Genomic DNA, 17,651 nt, shown 5'->3' with positions numbered 1-17,651 from the left:
CTTTTAAAAACAGCTACATAATAGCTCTGCAGCACTATATGCAACCTTTAACATAAGGCATACAACAGGAATGAAAGACAGGAAATGGCCTCAAGTTGAGCCAGGGGGGAGGTTGAGATTGGCCATTAGGAAAGATTTCTTCACCAAAAGGGTTATGAAGTATTGCAGCAGGCTGCCCAGTGAGTTGAGTCACCAGCCCTGGAGGTATTTAAAAGACATGTAGATCTGGCACTTAGGGACATGGTCTAGTGGTAGTCTTGGCAGTGCTGCGTTAATATTTAGAGCCAATGATCCTAAAGGTCTTTTTCAGCATAAATGATCCTAAAATTCTATGATCTTTGGTAAAAATATAAAGAAAAAATAAATTGAAAAAATAAATTTAAAACATAAAAAAAAGCAGTTGAGTTCTAATGAATGCCTACAATAGCAGAACAATAGGGGCTCATCTAACATCTGTACTGTTTGACAGGAGCTGAAGCAGTTGTCCTTGGGATTAGTCTACCCTATTCCCTTGCCCTGGATCTTTAGGAATGGTGGTGAAACAGGTCTCTATGCAGCAGGAAGTCTTTCCAAGAGAGCCATTCACAGTTGGCAACTGGATAAAAACAATATTCTAAGTGTTTAGTTTAATTGCTTTATTTGGGTTAATAGAGTCCAGAATTCCTATTCACAGGTGGTGCAAAAGTCTCCACCAGCCCAGCTGGTAGCAATCCAGTTGCCCTGCCATCACCTGCTACTTATTTAGCAATGTTTAAAATCCCAACTTCTTCTACTATATATTTATGCCTTTACATGGCTTGTGATACCAGGCACGCTGCTGTAAAACCTGGGCATCTTCCCTTATCATCTTCTCAAGCTGCAACCCCAGGAGGAAGAGTGATGAAGTGAAGTTAAAACTTAAACAGGGGAAGTTTAGACTGGGTATAAGGAAGAAAATCTTTCCTGTTAGGGTGGTGAGGCACTGAAATGGGTTGCCCAGGGAGGTTGTGAATGCTCCATCCCTGGCAATGTTCAAGGCCAGGTTGGACAAGGCCTTGGGTGATATGGTTTAGAGCGAGGTGTCCCTGCCCATGGCAGGGGGGTTGGAACTTGATGATCTTAAGGTCCTTTCCAACCCTAACTATTCTATGATTCTATGAAGCTTTAACATCTTTGCCACAACACTGCACAGGTAACATTAAGCTGTTTTTTCCAGAGCCATCCTGGAATACCCTGAACCAGACAGGCTATGTGGCTTGCAGTCCTGCGTCCTCACTAGCAACGTAATTAACTTCAGCAGCAATCTAAGGTAACCCGCAGAGCAGAGAAGCTCTCCCAAGATGGTAGGCAGAAAAGACAGTGTCTTCCTATTTCACATCCCAGCTGCAATGAAGAAAATCCCAAAATCTAATCCATATAACTTTTCTTAGCTGTGATACAACATGCTTCAATGGGTGCATAGTTAAAAACATACAAAAAAAAGGAACTACGACTTTTTGTCCTACACAGCAGAGGGCACAAAACATTCAAAAATACAACTTAAACCACAAGACAAAAAGTCAGCATAAACCACAATAGCTGTAATAAATATTACCAATAATTTGACTTAATTGTTATGCCGTTAAAGGGACTGCAGAGACACATCGATGTATGAAAAGTCCCAAGGGATAGTAGGCATGTGCACATTTAATAATATTACATAGTATTGATGGTAACCACATGATAATTTACAAATTATATTGCTTCTAGCAAACACTTTTGATCATATCATCAAGTCTTTGGCTCCTAGCCCATCTCTGCAGAATTTCCTGAAGCAGTAGAAGACTTGGACCAGAATCACTTCACTCCTTTAGTTTCATATTTCCTTCTAAGTCCATTTACCATATAAAGATTTCTTAAAAGTAAATAAATAAATAAAAATAAAATAAATTAAAAAAATATGGATTTTTTTAAAAATGTCTGCCTTCCCCTGGCCTTATAAAGCACGGATCCTTAGTAGCTAAACCCAGATTTGCTACTAGAACATCCAGCCTGAGTTCCTGTGTGTCCCAGGCCTAGGAAGCATTAGCCAGCTGCTCGCCACTGACGCAAATTACTTGTGTTTCACTAAAGCACAGCTCCTAGAAAGGTGTTCTGTCTGAAGACTACCAATGAAAATCTCAATTGTACACATGTATCTGTGTTAATGATTACCAAACACAGTGTTAAATATCAATGTTGTATCTACCTGCATTTGTCTGGTTTCAGCTTCCAGTCATAAATTCCTTTGTATACATATCCTGATCACATTAAAGAGCCTGTTAACACCCAAGCCCTCTCAAAGGCAATGAAACAATAGGAATCTGCCAGACTTTCTGCTGTTTTCATGTTTAATCACCAACGTCTTTAAAATTATTTTCAGGTCTCTGAAGAAAACACCAAACAGCATTGGGCTTGGTTCAGACTTTGAAGAAACCAGCTAAAAATCTTCTGCATGCTCCCTATTTTTCTTCACATGTCTCAGATACATAGCTTCATATTCTCTGAGTGTACAGTGCTTGGGTGTTTTTAAACAGTAAGTTCTTTGGTACCAGTCAGGCATCTTATTTTAAACACCTAAGAAAATGTCATCTACCCATTAATTTTTAATCAAGTACATTGTTATTTCCTCAAAGAACACAGTTTGACTTGACAAAGAGTATTTATATAATTCCTAGAGAAGGTTAATATTATTACTGGCTGTCTGGATGAAAACATATCTACCAAAATAGATCTGCCAAATCTAACTCTCCCTAACAGTACAGCTTCTTACCATACAGACAGACACTGTGAGTGTATTTGTCTCTGCTTTGAAATAAACTCCCACCAATATCCCCTCTTCGCTTAATTGGATTGGATGCTGTGCTACATGTATTCAAGATCCTGCAACTCTGAGACACTTAAAACAAGTACCACTAAGTATTTGATTAATATTTAAACATAGCAAAATTGCCAAATATTGCAGGAGATATGTTTCTTGAGCAAGAGTCCCCTGACGCGATACCAGTAACTTCCGCTGAAAGGAGCCACTGATAGTTACTTGTACCCTGAGGGGGTGAATCAGAACCCTGGAGATCTACTTCAGTTTTCTGCTTTCTGTGCACATAAAAGCAGAATATATAACAAGGTCATGACAGGCCGAAAATAGCAAATTTTCAAGCAGTTGTAATTCAAATAGGTAGCAGATCTGCTGGAAATCAAGCAACTTGACCAGAATGCAGAATTTCTGAAGATCAGTGCTTTCATAAGCATTTTAAATTTACAGCTATTTCTCAAAAGTCAAGACAAACATTAGGTACATACTTCTCAGGGTTTTCCACTTCTTCAGTAACAAAATTGAGGTAAAACCTAGAAAAGAATTGTAAAAGCTATTAGAGGGCTTGGTAGATTTTGATTCTGTATTCCTTTCCCAAAGAATCAAGAAGATGCTTCTAGTTAAGCACCACTGTTAATTATAGCAGACTTTGCAGACCCATGATTGGATTCAGGAGAGTGTGAGATTTCACGTTCCCTCAGCCCCATGCCCAGGAAGGGAATTCCTAGAAATGATAACAAAGTAGAAAAAAAGACAAAAGCTCTCCAATGTCAGCGTGGAATTAAGTTTTTTTCCCCTGGCATACTAGGCATATTATGGTTTACCCTAATCTTATACACAAACGCACACACATACCCTAAAGCATCATATTCCATTTGTGGCTGTAGCCTTGTGCAGTTTCAGGTTGTATTGGCAAAAATTCTCAGCAAGGTACTTAGCAAGGACTTCTTTACAATAAAAATATGAGGCCTCAAAAAAACCCTCCTAAAACCAGTATTTTGACACTACTGTGTCATATGCAATTACAAACCCAGGCTGCTAATCCTGTGTGCTCTCACACCGCCTCCTGTACAAGTCGCTCTCTGGTCATATTCCAGCAGCATACAAGAGATAGCTATGTATGGGAATTCATAGGAACTATTCACTGGGCACAGCCCTGCATACAAAGCAATTGTAAGCCTCAAGGTCACTAAACCCTCTGTTCTGCATTTATTAGCACTATGTCTGCTCATCACTGCATCATACAGATGTGCCTGGCTCAGATGTGGGCACAAAGTCACATCCCGGCTAATTAAACAGAGCAGTCAATACAGTGCTCATGCTGGCTTTCTGCTTTTATGCAGGAAGGCAAATGATATCTTACCCAAGAGTGCTACAGTGAATAAACAGATGGTACCTGAGCTGACAGAAAGTCTGTGGATCTTTTCTCAATCACAGGTCTTGGAGCAGATCTGGGTTAGCAGAACAATTTAGCACTGGCTTGTGGTTTTGAAAAAATATGATTTTGTGACTGAGCACCAAATGCTGTAAAAACTAGATTTGCCATTTGTAGAGCCACCTCAGTACTTGTTTCTAAACTTGATATTGCACAGAGCACAAAAAAAGAGGTTAGAGTAGTTCAAAGGAGAAATGACTTTCAAAGAGTAAGACATTCAGCTCCTTTTTCTCTAGTCTTAGTCCTGTTCTAGACAGAAGTAACCTGACAGCCTGGCATCAGTGATGCAGAGACATGCTTCCTTGCATTCTTTTCTCTACTTGTCCTTTTTCACCTAGCATTTTCTATATCTCATAGTCTACACTTGCTCTTCACATGGATGAGCCCACACATATATAAGAGATAACACCTTTGGTTTGTTCTTTAAAGCTGTCATTAAAAGTTCATAGCCTCATAGGCTATGCACAAAACTTTGCCTAAATCCTCAGACATAACCCCAACACTTGTAATACTCCTTCACATTCAGCTTATTGGATTGATTTAGCCCTTTAAAACTGTTAGTGCAAGGGTATTGACATTCCACTTAATGGTCTGCTCTCCTATGCTCTGAGGCAATCAATTTGAGCTGGTGACAAATCGGCAGGTGGGAAGAACCACCAGCCAAATTAGATCTTTTCCTGCTAATTTCTTTTATAAGTAGCAAATAAGAACCTTGAAATAAAATTCAGAAGGTGCAAAGGAAAAACAGAGATTATTTTTATTGTAGGGATTTGGAACGTTTGGTGGAAAATGAAAAAAAAAATGGGAAAGAAAAAACAGAATAATAGTATTTTAAATATAACATTTTACATCAAGCAAACCGTACCTCAGTGATGAGCAACATAAAAGTGCTTTTAGAATTGCCTTCATACAAAAGCATACAGTTAGGTCAAAGTTTTAAGAGTGAGAAACCATCACATGTATGGATGTGAGAAATAAAGGCAGTTGTATGAGAGAGAGGGAAGAAGGTAGAGACTGTCTGCATAATGAGTTCAATTTCCTCGAGCCTTCAAAATACCAGGCTCTCATATATATATATTATATATATATATATATAATCTCAGATAAAGGGTTTAGACACTCTTGGATTCCCCCACCATCACCATTTAACATAAAAGCTCTGTTCAGTATTTCAGCATGTATGTTTATAATACTCCTGCAATCTGGGAGTTACAGACAGACAGAGAACTCAAATGCTCAGTCCGTTGTCCCTCCAAATTAAATATATAAATCCCTTATCTCTCTGCCCTCACCTTTTTATGCAAGATGAAGGGACTTGGCTGCCTGTGAAGCTATGGAAAGGGAAGACCTGCAGACAAAGCTGCCTCAGAATAAACCCACTCTGTTCACTGTAGTTGCCTTTTTTCCCCCCACACTGCTGCTGCAAAAGTATGTTGGCGCTGTGTAGTGTGGAGCCCTCACTAAGCATGAATAAATCGTAAGGCAGATTCGAAGCAGCAGTATCTTTCAAACCAGCTGCTGTGTACGTTGGTGGGGAGAGGGAAAGAACTTGAAATAAAGTTCTGAGTAGGGTACTTGAAGACAGATTCTCATATCTTTGCTTACAGTCAATAGCACTTGACTTCCACAGAAGCCAGTTGCTGTTCTTGTAAAGTGAGGTCCAATTCTCCCAGAGCAAAAGGCATAAGAAACTGTCATTTTATCTTGTTTTGTGGTCTATACTGATGTTATCATGGTTCTCATTCTTCAAATACTGCTTTTACAAAGCAAAGGCTGAGGTCCACACAACTTTGTAATAGTCCCTAGAATTATTTTTCATGTAATTACTTTCTTGCTCAACAAAAATTAAAGCTTCATTATCTCTTTTATCCTTTTATCCAGTTACTTGATGAAAATTTAGAAACATCCCTTTCTTGTTGCCTTTATTCCTGGTCTTAAGAACAGAAATAAAAGTCTGAGGGTTTGTTTGGGTTTTTTTTTTTTTTTAATGTCCAGTGCATGTTTACTTACTGCACACTGGAGAAAAAAATCTTTCCCTTGCAGAGCTGTTTGCAGAATAACTACTGAGCTTATGGAACAGTGGTAAGATCTCCCCTTACACTACATGATGCAGTTCGAATATGATGATCATTTCTTCATATAAATAAATCTCTTTGTTAGAGCATATATAGTGTTTATTTCAGGATAAATACTCACAAGTTTCAACAACTTACCAGCCTGAATAGGCATACATTCCTGAATAGAAAGCAAGTGGCAATCCCATAACACTGGCATCATTCCCCGCAAAGGCATTTTTAAAGTGCTGTGTTTCTCCTGCAACATCAACAAGAATCATTTTGAAAAATAAGCTCTTTTGTCGTCTCCTACTGTGACAAATATATCACACCATGAAACATTCAATCACCAAGCAGTTCACTAACTTCCAGCTCTGCCCTTGACCCTAATTTCTGACCCAACCCTTGCACCTGTAAGCTGCTACTGACTGTAAAGGTTTTGTGGTGTCTCTAAGTCATGCAATAGCAGAATTTGACCTATTAAGTTTTTTTTTCAAAGCACTCTGAGCTTGATGACACTCACTTCACTGTCATCTCCAGCAGTGACTTATAACAACACAGAAGAGCAGAATCAGCTCTGTTGTTTTGTGCTGTGGAAAATCTCACTTGTTGAACATTTTAATCAGAAGGAACATTGTTAATATTTCACTCAAAAAGGAGCATTTTTAAGGTAAATAAACCCAATATGTCTACCACTGAAAGATTAGCAATTCCCTTTATAATTAGTATTGTGTTAATATTACACTAAGTAAGAATTACAGACCTATAAATGCAATCATTTAAGAGTTACGTTGTGCTTTTACTCATTTACAAGGTCCAGTATGGTTTCTAAGACCTCCCTACAATATCCCAGATTTCCTGAGAAGCAATGATCCTCCAGTAAAAGGAGCAGGAAGAAACAGAATTCATTCAGAATTAAATTAGCAATAGGTCAAATCCTCTACCCTTTACTCAGTTTTTACTGAACCCTCAGTCTAAATTCTCACCAAGAAGGGGCTTTTTGGGTAAGGAAAGAGCTGCAGCCAGAGGTAGAACCCCAGTGGGGAGTCAGGAACACTGTCCAAGCTACTTAAGGGCAGCAAACCTCATCCAAGCCTGGGTCTGGCCTGCTTCAAAGGTCTAGGAAAAATGGGGCAGATGGGAACAGAGGGACATTTTGCACATGAAAGGAAGTAAGGCAAGAGGCACTGCAGCTGCCAGAAAGGAAGTGAAAAACACGAAAACAGAAACAGTGACTCAGTGGAGTGCTACACAGGAAAAGTTTTATTTCAGAGTCTATTGCTAACCACAGAAAGCCGCCTGTCCCTGAGCAGCTGAGCTCACCGCAGAACCTAGCACTGCGCTGTTGACTCAGGCAGGAGGGTTTGCGCAGCACCACAGAAGAGCATCCCAGGGACATAGCCAACAGCCATGATAATTTTTTCTTAGATGAAATCTACCATCGATTAATTAAAAAGTGCTCCCCATTCTGGCCCTCTTCACTGAATGGCTTCTTGGGCTCCCTGTAATTACTCTCTCGCGTTACTGTAATGAGAGCGAGCTAGGGCCTCTCACCATCTCACAGCTGCTGCTGACAGGGATCTAATGGAAAAGCCTTTTCAGGTAGCAGAGCGTAAAACAGTGAAAAGAGTTTCTCTGCAGGCATGGCTTTACCCAAACAACCTCCAGAGAGCCAAAGAACGGCCTCCACAGCTGTGTTCGTGCTGGGTGCTGCTAGGGAGAACAAAGGTGTGTTTTCACACTCCTTGCTTACACAGCAACATTGATAAAGACTGTAGAGTCATTCTGTCCTTCCAAAGACTTCTGATCTCCTTTCCTATGCTTGGGTTAGCCCCAGACTATTGCATTTAGCTGCATGCTTTTTTTTCACTTGGAAAAAGTAAAGCGTGCCTGAAGCATGAGCATTCAGTACTTGTAAGCAGGAAGCCCATGAAAGCGCTTTCTGACTACAGTTTCTCTTGCCAGTACAGCACCTTTAACTTCACAATTTACATCACCAAAGTGGTAGAACCGCATCCATGATACCGTTTCTTTCATATATTCCCCAATACTGGGCCTCCTGCACCACCATATAACCAGTACCAAGCAGACTAGGCATTAGCCCAGTTAAAGGAGACATACTCTGCCCCAGATAGGTGTGTGCTCTGGGGAGGGATATACCCATCTGTCATTAAAACCCATCCTGCCCCTGCCACAAAGTTCACACCAAAGGCAAATTACAGAGAAGAGCAATCCTGTTGCTTATTTAAAACATGACTCTGATCTGAATAGACTCATTGGCATGCTGAAGGAAATACCAGTTCATCCCAGTGTAGTTCCACTTCTAACCAATTACATGACAGTACAGAGCTTTAGTTTAAGCAAGCACAGACTAATTAAGAGATTTTGCTGCTATAAGCATTATTTGGTGGAGGCAGGTGGGGAAAGACTGGGGAGGGTAAAGATAAAAGCAATTTAAAAGCATTTACTTTTCATTTCATACCTCTAATTAGCTGGATAACTCCAGGGACTATAATTATCAGAATTGCTACAAGCTTGCAAAAGGTAAGGAATATCTGTATGCGGGCACTCCAGCTGACACTTGTGCTATTCAGGACCATCACCAGCGCTGCAAGGGGAAAAAGAAAAATCAGAAAGAAATAGTAATGCTGCTGAAATTGTCACAAAATTCTTCACCAGCAGAGAGGCTGTACACCCCCTAGATCCTGATGCATTAAAGGAAACACACCCTGATAACCTTCTTCAGCTTCTGCTAGCCAGCACCAAATTACAGCTTCGTTTACCCAGAATTGTTACCTGCTGGCAAACAACTGGCTGGCAGGGGCCTGCCTTGAATAAAAGAAACTAATTGCCCAACCCTTGTCACTCCAGATTTCTGTATCAGTCAGTGCCACTTTGAGTAGAGATTTGTATTTTCAGAAAACAGTAACAATTAATGATCATATTAAACTTTCACACCCACATTTAGCCCCCACATAAATTGGTCACTCACTCACTACCTTATTTACCTCTTTTCCATGCTTTCTCCTCTCTTACTGCTGTACCACCAAATATACAGGAAGGCAAGAGTGCAAGTAGCATGCCCATCCTTGCTGGGAATTGGTGAAGAAATAGAGAGTTTTAACTTTTAAAAACAAAGCCCAGGTCTGCAATATGTAGAGAGATAAGTGAGAAGGACTTTTACGTCCTGTCTGCTTGGTTCTCATCTCCTTCTGGGTCAGGGAGGGCATCTTTTGGCCTTTACTACAGCACTGACTGACAGGAGGACTGTAAGTCTTATCATTTGAGTGCCAGTTATTCTAGCTTATTTAAACTATTACCCTGGAAAAACATAATCAGTAAAGGAGTTTACATTATGGGTTTTTTTAAAGTACCTAAAGAATGGAAAATGTGAGTCACTTCACAGATAAAAAGTCCTGTTCCCCCTCTGCTGTTGGGAAAGGAGAACATAGTCAAACAAGCCTGCTGACTTTTCTTCTCTTTCTTGCCATCATATGGAGCTAATGAATTAGCTCCTCACCAGAGTCCTCCCATACTTCAAACTCTTTTAAGAGCATTGATTCATCTATATCATGAGCCATATCAACACATCCTGGGGCACATAAAAACTTGAGTTGCTATCTCCTGCCAGAGTCTGGGAGCTAGTTTGTACGAGCTGGCATTGTAAATCTGGCATGGTACAAACTTTCTGGCAGCAAACCATACTGATTTATCCCAAGTCTTTTATACAGATTCTGTTCACCAGCAAGGCCAAAACATACATATCATAAAAAATTCTCAGTTTAAACAAAAGTTTAATGGAAAAGGAAGAAAATTCCAAGTAATCTGTATTGCAATGTACTTTTTAGATATTTTTAATCAAATAAAAATTCCAGGAAAAAAAAATATGAAAGTGTTTCCTGGAATTTTTATCTGGGAGGAGATGGCCCCACTCTCAAATGTGCAATTTACAAAAGTCAACATATATTCTCAACGTCACTTAATGAAAATTTTTCACAAAAAAAAAATCTTAAAGTTCAAAATGTTTTTCCAGTTCTGTATTTCACCATATTTTGGACCTGAGGCATTCTTATCTAAGTCATGAAGAAGTCACTTAAACTTCTGCAAAGTTCCACTTGAGATCCAAACACTTATTTTTTGCTTTATTACTTCCATGTATACCTATACTTGCCAGGAAACAGAAAATCCCACGGGCCTGATTCATTACTCTGTTGTCCCTGACATACCTTCATTTTTAAATGCTGAAAGATTGCTTTTGGTTGCTGCTGAATATTAACACTGATTGAGGCTCCCCCTTTTTTCTCAGGGCTTGATTACCAGGAAGGTTAACAATTGTCATTTAAGCAAAATGTATTCAAAATATTCATTAGACCAACAGTGTTTATTTATGAAGGACTTATAAAGACAATCCAATGCCATAAGCAAGCACTGGCTTATTTCAAATGTCTAAGAAAGTTCAGGATATCATACCTTTCTTTCCCAGAAGACGAAGCCCAGTCAGAGACCAGGAAACAAGAAAATATCAAGGAAGAGTTTAATGTGTAAGAAAGTATCAGATATTGACATCCAGCTTACTCAGAATTCAAGCTGACTGCAGCTGTCTGTTACTTTACACAGGTCAGAACAGCTAGCATGAGCAGCCTCTCTGTAGAGAGCCCCCCTCAAGGTTTTCTAATGCATCTGATTCACCTTTCTGATACACATACAAGAATGCCACTGCATAGCAAACTAGTATAAACACTAAGGTCAACTCACACTGAAACTCAGAACCTTCCTTGCTGGCCAGCCACCCACAAATCACAGCCCCAGATCTGTTGGCGATCTACACTAGCTTGAAAATACAAAATGCAGGCTGGTATTTTCATGAAGGCAGTCCGATCACAAGCAGTGTTAAAACTTCTCCATTCCATTGTGAACTCAAGCCAGCCAAATGTTTCATCTGCGGCTTTCTAATGAAATAGTGAAAGCAAAATGGACACTGTGAGGACCTTCATTTAATTGGGAAGCTGAAGTGGCCCTATACCTGCACAGTCCAGTGCACATGCCACTAGTTTTGATGGTCCTCTGTCAGAGTAAGTCCTTTGGACAACTACACAAATATTTGTTCAGGTTCAGGGACTCAAGTTCTTATAAGAGTTATGACTGATTTGGTATTTTGGGGAATTTCATTTTATTGGACTTAATAGGCTACAAGAATTTACAGCCTACTTATTTAGTCTTAGCAGTTGTATGCGCATAACAGACATATGGGGATATAGGGCTTATACTGTTATCATCTATCAGCACCATACTGGTTGTATTAGCAACTGGATAGCAAAAGGAAACAGAAGAGTCATGAAGAAAGCTGCTAAAGACCAGGAAAAGAATATGACAGCTGTGACAGGATTCAAGAAGGAAACTATCTTGGGACTGTAGTCATTATTGAGCACATCACTTCTATGAATAGGGCCTTATGGAGATACTTCAAGAAACTGATTGCAGACACTGTGATACAGAATCACATCAAAGATCAGAAGGAAGCAGCAACTCCCCAGACAAAAGGACAGTGAAAGGAGGACTCATGTCTAACTTTGCTAACTAGAAGTCAGGCATCTAGCATGACTGCACCCCCAGTGAGGATACAGTTACCTCTAGAGGATGAATAACAACTCTTCCAGACGCTCATCTCAGATGAGACGAGTGGTCTTCAGGAAGCATCTGTTCCCCTCTTTCTCCACTACAGGGAGCATAGACAATTACCTTAAACTAAACACCTAACTAAAAGCAAAATGAATCCTGACCGATCAGAATAGGGAGGGAAAATAAAATGGGGCTCATGAACAATCAAACACAATGGTGACAAGAAACATATTGCTTTTCACAATCCCTTTCCTTCACACAGCCACAGCTATAGCTGGATAACGAAATCTAATGGGAGAACTAACAGTAGGCATTACATTCTAGCCTACTTTTCAAGACTATATGTACCATTGCCTCAGAAGGAAACCAAGGTAACTTCCCTCCCCTCACTTGTCAGGCTTTTAGGGTCAAGATAGTCACACACAGCAAAAAAAAAGAAAATTCCCTCAATTTGCAGATCCTAATGTGTCAATTAAAACAGGCACAGGAGGCACAAGAGCACCCACCAGAGCAGCTTTTGCTATCCCTGCAAGCCAAGAGATGTCTTAATTTGAACTGCTTGTCTGAAAACTGTCAGCATTGGCCATGACAGGGACAAAAAAAAGCAACTAACTATAGACTCACATACACACCAAATTTATGCCAATAAAGCTTTGGGCTGGAGTATTTGCCAGCAAGCACTGATAGATGTGTACAGCTGACCTTCGTTTTCAAGCAAAACACTGCCTCTAACAGCCATAGTTTTTAACAGCCTGATATTTGAGGGGTTTTGGCAGACCTCCAAAAAAAAAAAAGGGGGGGCGGTATTTTATATTATTGTAGTGTAAAATGCCCAAAATACACATGAATGAGCATTAAAACCTTAAAAACACGTGCAGTTTGTCTCAATTTTTAATAGCTGAAACATGTTTATCTGCTTTCTGATATAGAAAAAAGATTAGAATAGTTAAGATTGCTGATCTATTCAGGTTACATATTGATAGTACAGTTCAATACCTTTGCACAGTATAATTTATCCCTTCCTGTTACCAATATATTTAAGTTTACCATTAGCAGAAGAATTGAAAGATACTGATAAAGCAATATATGAATAGGGAAGTTTTGCACTGTCTATCACCATGCTTTGCAATCATGATAGGATGTTTCTTCATTGTAAGAAATAATAAATATGTGGTCTACCAGCTTTCACATAAATAGAAAAATGAATTTTTAACTCTTCCTTCTAAACAGACAGTCTTCAGCACCAGAACAAATGTGAACATCATCCCTTCTGCTTTGTGTTCTGGGGCTGTTGTGTCCAACTCAAGAAAAGCTGGCATTTAAAAGGCCTCTCCTCCTGCTTGTATTTCCTTCAGCTGTCCTTCGTTATGCTGGGGAGCATCCAGGTTCTCCCTCTTCTACCTGGCCACTTATTTTCATAAAAATTGTAGTAATCAGATATCTTTGAGCTGTCTGCTCTTCTCTCCAGTACTGACCAAGATATTCATATCCAGTATTTGCCTAGGTTTTAATCCTTGCAGAGATACACTTCACAGTATCACAGTATCACAGTATGTTAGAGATTGGAAGGGACCTCAAAAGATCATCTAGTCCAATCCCCCTGCCGGAGCAGGAACACCTAGATAAGGTTACACAGGAACGTGTCCAGGCGGGTTTTGAATGTCTCCAAGGAAGGAGATTCCACAACCTCCCTGGGCAGCCTGTTCCAGTGTTCCGTCACCCTCACTGAGAAGAAGTTTCTTCTCAGGTTTAAGTGGAACCTCTTGTGCTCCAATTTGTACCCATTACCCCTTGTCCTTTCATTGTTTGCCACTGAGAAGAGCCTGGTCCATCCTCGTGACACTCCCCCTTTATATATTTATATACACTAATAAGGTCACCCCTTAATCTCCTCTTCTCCAAACTATAGAGACCCAGCTCCCTCAGTCTTTCCTCATAAGGGAGATGCTCCACTCCCTTAATCATCTTAGTTGCCCTGCGCTGGACTCTCTCCAGCAGGTCCCTGTCCTTCTTAAACTGAGGGGGCAAGAACTGGACACAATATTCCAGATGAGGTCTCACCAGGGCAGAGTAGAGGGGAAGGAGGACCTCTCTCGACCTACTAACCACCCCCCTTCTAATACAACCCAGGATGCCATTGGCCTTCTTGGCCACAAGGGCACAGTGTCAGCTCATGGTCACCCTGTCGCCCACCAGGACCCCCAGGTCCCTCTCCCCTACACTGCTCTCTAACAGGTCGTTCCCCAGCCTATACTGGAACCTGGGGTTGTTCCTGCCCAGATGCAGGACTCTACACTTTCCCTTGTTATATTTCATCAAGTTATTCCCCGCCCAGCTCTCCAGCCTGTCCAGGTCCCTCTGGATGGCAGTACAGCCTTCCGACGTGTCAGCCACCCCTCCCAGCTTAGCGTCATCAGCAAACTTGCTGATAGTACACTCAATTCCCTCATCTAAATTATTGATGAATATATTAAATAATACTGGTCCCAGTACTGACCCTTGAGGCACTCCACTAGATACAGGCCTCCAACTAGACTCCGCCCCATAGACTACAACTCTCTGGCTTCTCTCCTTCAGCCAGTTCACAGTCCACCTCACTACCCGATCATCCAGACCACACTTCCTCAATTTAGCCGCAAGGATGCTGTGGGAGACCGTGTCAAACGCTTTGCTGAAGTCGAGGTAGACCACATCCACCGCTCTAGCATCATCCATCCACCGTGTTATTTCCTCATAAAAGGCTATGAGATTGGTCAAGCACGACTTCCCCTTGGGGAAGCCATGTTGACTGCCCCTCATAACCCTCTTATCCTTGATATGCCTTAAGATGGCACCAAGGATAAGGTGTTCCATCACTTTCCCAGGAATGGAGGTGAGGCTAACCGGTCTATAGTTACCCGGGTCCTCCTTCTTGCCCTTTTTGAAGACAGGAGTGACATTTGCTTTCCTCCAGTCCTCAGGCACCTCTCCCATTTCCCAAGACTTGGTAAAGATGATGGAGAGCGGTCTAGCAATGACCTCAGCCAGTTCCCTCAGCACCCGCGGGTGCATCCCATCTGGACCCATGGATTTATGGATGTCCAGATTGCTCAACTGGTCTTTAACCCATTCTTCATCGACTAAGGCAGACCGCTCCGTTGACCTATCTTCATCCGAGGTCTCAGCGGTACAGGGCTCTTCAGGACTGCCTCCGGCAGAGCAGACAGAGACAAAGAAGTCATTCAGTAACTCTGCCATCTCTGTATCTTCCGTCACCAGGGCACCCGTCCCGTTCATCAGCGGGCCTACATTGCCTCTGGTGTTAGTTTTACCTGCCATGTATTTGAAAAAGCTCTTTCTGCTGTCCTTGACCCCTCTCGCCAGCTTTAATTCTACGGAGGCCTTAGTCATCCTAGCAGCTTTCCTACATCCTCTAGCAGCAGCCTTATATTCTTCCCAAGTGGCCAGCCCTTCTTTCCATGACCTGTAAACTCTCCTCTTCCACTTGAGCATACCGAGCAATTCCCTATTTAGCCACGCAGGTCTCCTGACCCTCTTCCTTGACTTCCTACGTGTCGGGATGCTCCGATCTTGAGCTCGGAAAAAGCAGTCCTTGAACATCAACCAACTATCTTGGGCCCCTTTCCCTTCAAGCAGCCTAGCCCACTGGATTTCCCCTAGCAATCGCTTGAAGAGGCCAAAGTTTGCCCTGCTAAAGTCCAGGGTTGCGATTCTACTTGCTATTCTACTGACCCTACCACACAAGATCCTGAATTCTACCATCTCGTGGTCGCTGCAACCAAGGCAGCCCTCAACCTTCACTCCTTCAAACACACCCTCCTTGTTAGTGAGGATGAGATCCAGCAGCGCACCTCTCCTGGTTGGCTCATCCACCATTTGCATGAGGAAGTTATCATCCATACACTGGAGGAACCTCCTGGACTGCGGCTGGGTTGCCGAGTAGTCCTTCCAGCAAACATCAGGGAAGTTAAAATCCCCCACGACGACCACGGCCTGTGACTGTGAGGCTGCTCTCAGCTGCCTGTAGAAGGCCTCGTCAACTTCCTCACCCTGATCCGGTGGCCTGTAACAGACCCCCACAACAGTATCGCCCCTGCCAGCCTGCCCCTTAATTCTCACCCACAGACTCTCGACTCGCTCATCATCTGTCCCCGGACAGAACTCAACGCATTGTAGCTGCTCTCGCACATAAAGAGCAACCCCACCACCCCGCCTGGCTGGCCTGTCTTTCCTGAAAAGGACATAGCCCTCCATGACTATATTCCAGTCATGTGAGCTGTCCCACCACGTCTCTGTAATTGCCACCAGATCATAATCTCCCGACTTAACACAGGTTTCTAGCTCCTCCTGCTTATTTCCGATGCTGCGTGCATTGGCGTACAGACATTTCAGGGAGCAAGCCAAGCACACCGATTTCACCCTAGGATTACAGGAGGCCTCCCAGTCTGCATCAATTCCGGAGCGCTGTCCCACTGAGGCAAGCCGAGCTACAACCCCATCCCCCTTCAAATCTAGTTTAAAGCTCTCCAAATGAGTCCTGCTAATTCGTGCCCCAGCATCCTTTTACCTCTGTGCGATAAACCTTTCCCACCTGCCAATGTCCAGACCGGTGCCCTATAAAACCAGCCGTTATCAAAGAATCCAAAGCCCTGCCTGGAGCACCAGCCTCGAAGCCAATCGTTTATGGACTGCATTTTCCCATTCAGTCCCACATCATCAACAGAAGATGGAAGGAGCACTTGAGAAATACCAAGTGAATAAAAGCAATTTCTAAGTTTGAAAAAAACAGGCAGCCTTTGCTTCAGAGATTTGAAAGCTGGGGTATCTGCAGAGAACCTCAACACAAGCATCCTTCTCTCTACCAAGCCCCTGAAATGCCTGGACTTTTTGGTTTATATTATAAAACAAACAAACAAACAAAAAAAACAACAACCCCCCCCACCAAACAGGCATCATACTGTGGAACAGAATAAAGATTGTTCGAACTTGCTCCGAACAGAGATGATTTTGAGAATTTTGTGCCCAGCCCATACTTTTTTCCTATAAATACAAAACCAAGAATGAGGGGGGTTTTAAAGGTTACCCTCTCCTGAAGTTCCATTTTAGGTCTCATCTGAGCTACACCTTTTCTGCAGCACCATTGTTCCTTTTGCACCACAGAGACACTGAGGTGGGGTGGTGGGGATCAGAAAAGGCTGTAGCCCCTCTATGAGAAGTACTTGTTTGTAGCTTGCAGAGGAGCAACAGTATTTGCCATTCTCCATCATAATTCTGGTTGCATCCATCTTGGGTAACCTTTTAGTAATAGGATTAAATTGCAGAAAAGGAAGGGGCAGAGGGAAAGATGTCTTGTGACAAGGATAAAAAAAAAAATCAAGCCACAGTATTAGATGAGGCTTTAGAAATTCCCGCACTGGAGGTTTTAAGACCAGGTTAGACAAAGATCTCTCTGAATTTTTTTAGATACGCTGATTGTGTTGGGGGGGGCAGGAGATCACCCGGAGATTTTTCAGAATCTCTTCCTGCCCTTTCTAGTATGATCAGAAATGACAAGGTAAAAACTACAGAACAAAGTCTTACCCAAGGACAGAATTTAATGCTGCCTCCCACTACCTTTCCCTCATGCAATAAAGACAGATATGCAGTGAGCACTCTGTCATTAGGTACAAGAGGGAAAAGGGACCAGGAGATGATAAGAAGACAAAAGGCAGTTCACTTCCTGATTAACTTA

The 17,651-nt window shown here is 41.9% G+C and overlaps 1 protein-coding gene across 1 annotated transcript in view; it reads right to left on the bottom strand.

Moving 5' to 3' along the window:
- Positions 1-17,651, bottom strand: part of SLC7A11 (solute carrier family 7 member 11) — a 67,262-nt gene that overhangs the window by 37,887 nt on the left and 11,724 nt on the right. Inside the window, exons 4-6 of the mRNA XM_061369928.1 lie at positions 8,784-8,909; positions 6,461-6,560; positions 3,301-3,345 (exon numbers count right to left, since the gene is read on the bottom strand). Coding sequence (XP_061225912.1) covers positions 3,301-3,345; positions 6,461-6,560; positions 8,784-8,909 — 271 coding nt within the window. The remainder of the gene's footprint in view (positions 1-3,300; positions 3,346-6,460; positions 6,561-8,783; positions 8,910-17,651) is intronic.

The sequence above is a fragment of the Neopsephotus bourkii genome, unplaced genomic scaffold, assembly GCF_033783945.1.
Source record: "Neopsephotus bourkii isolate Nb327-2 ecotype Australia unplaced genomic scaffold, CSIRO-AGI_Nbou_v1 NB_1524, whole genome shotgun sequence".
Taxonomy (NCBI): domain Eukaryota; kingdom Metazoa; phylum Chordata; class Aves; order Psittaciformes; family Psittacidae; genus Neopsephotus; species Neopsephotus bourkii.
This window is presented reverse-complemented; position numbering and strand designations above follow the sequence as displayed.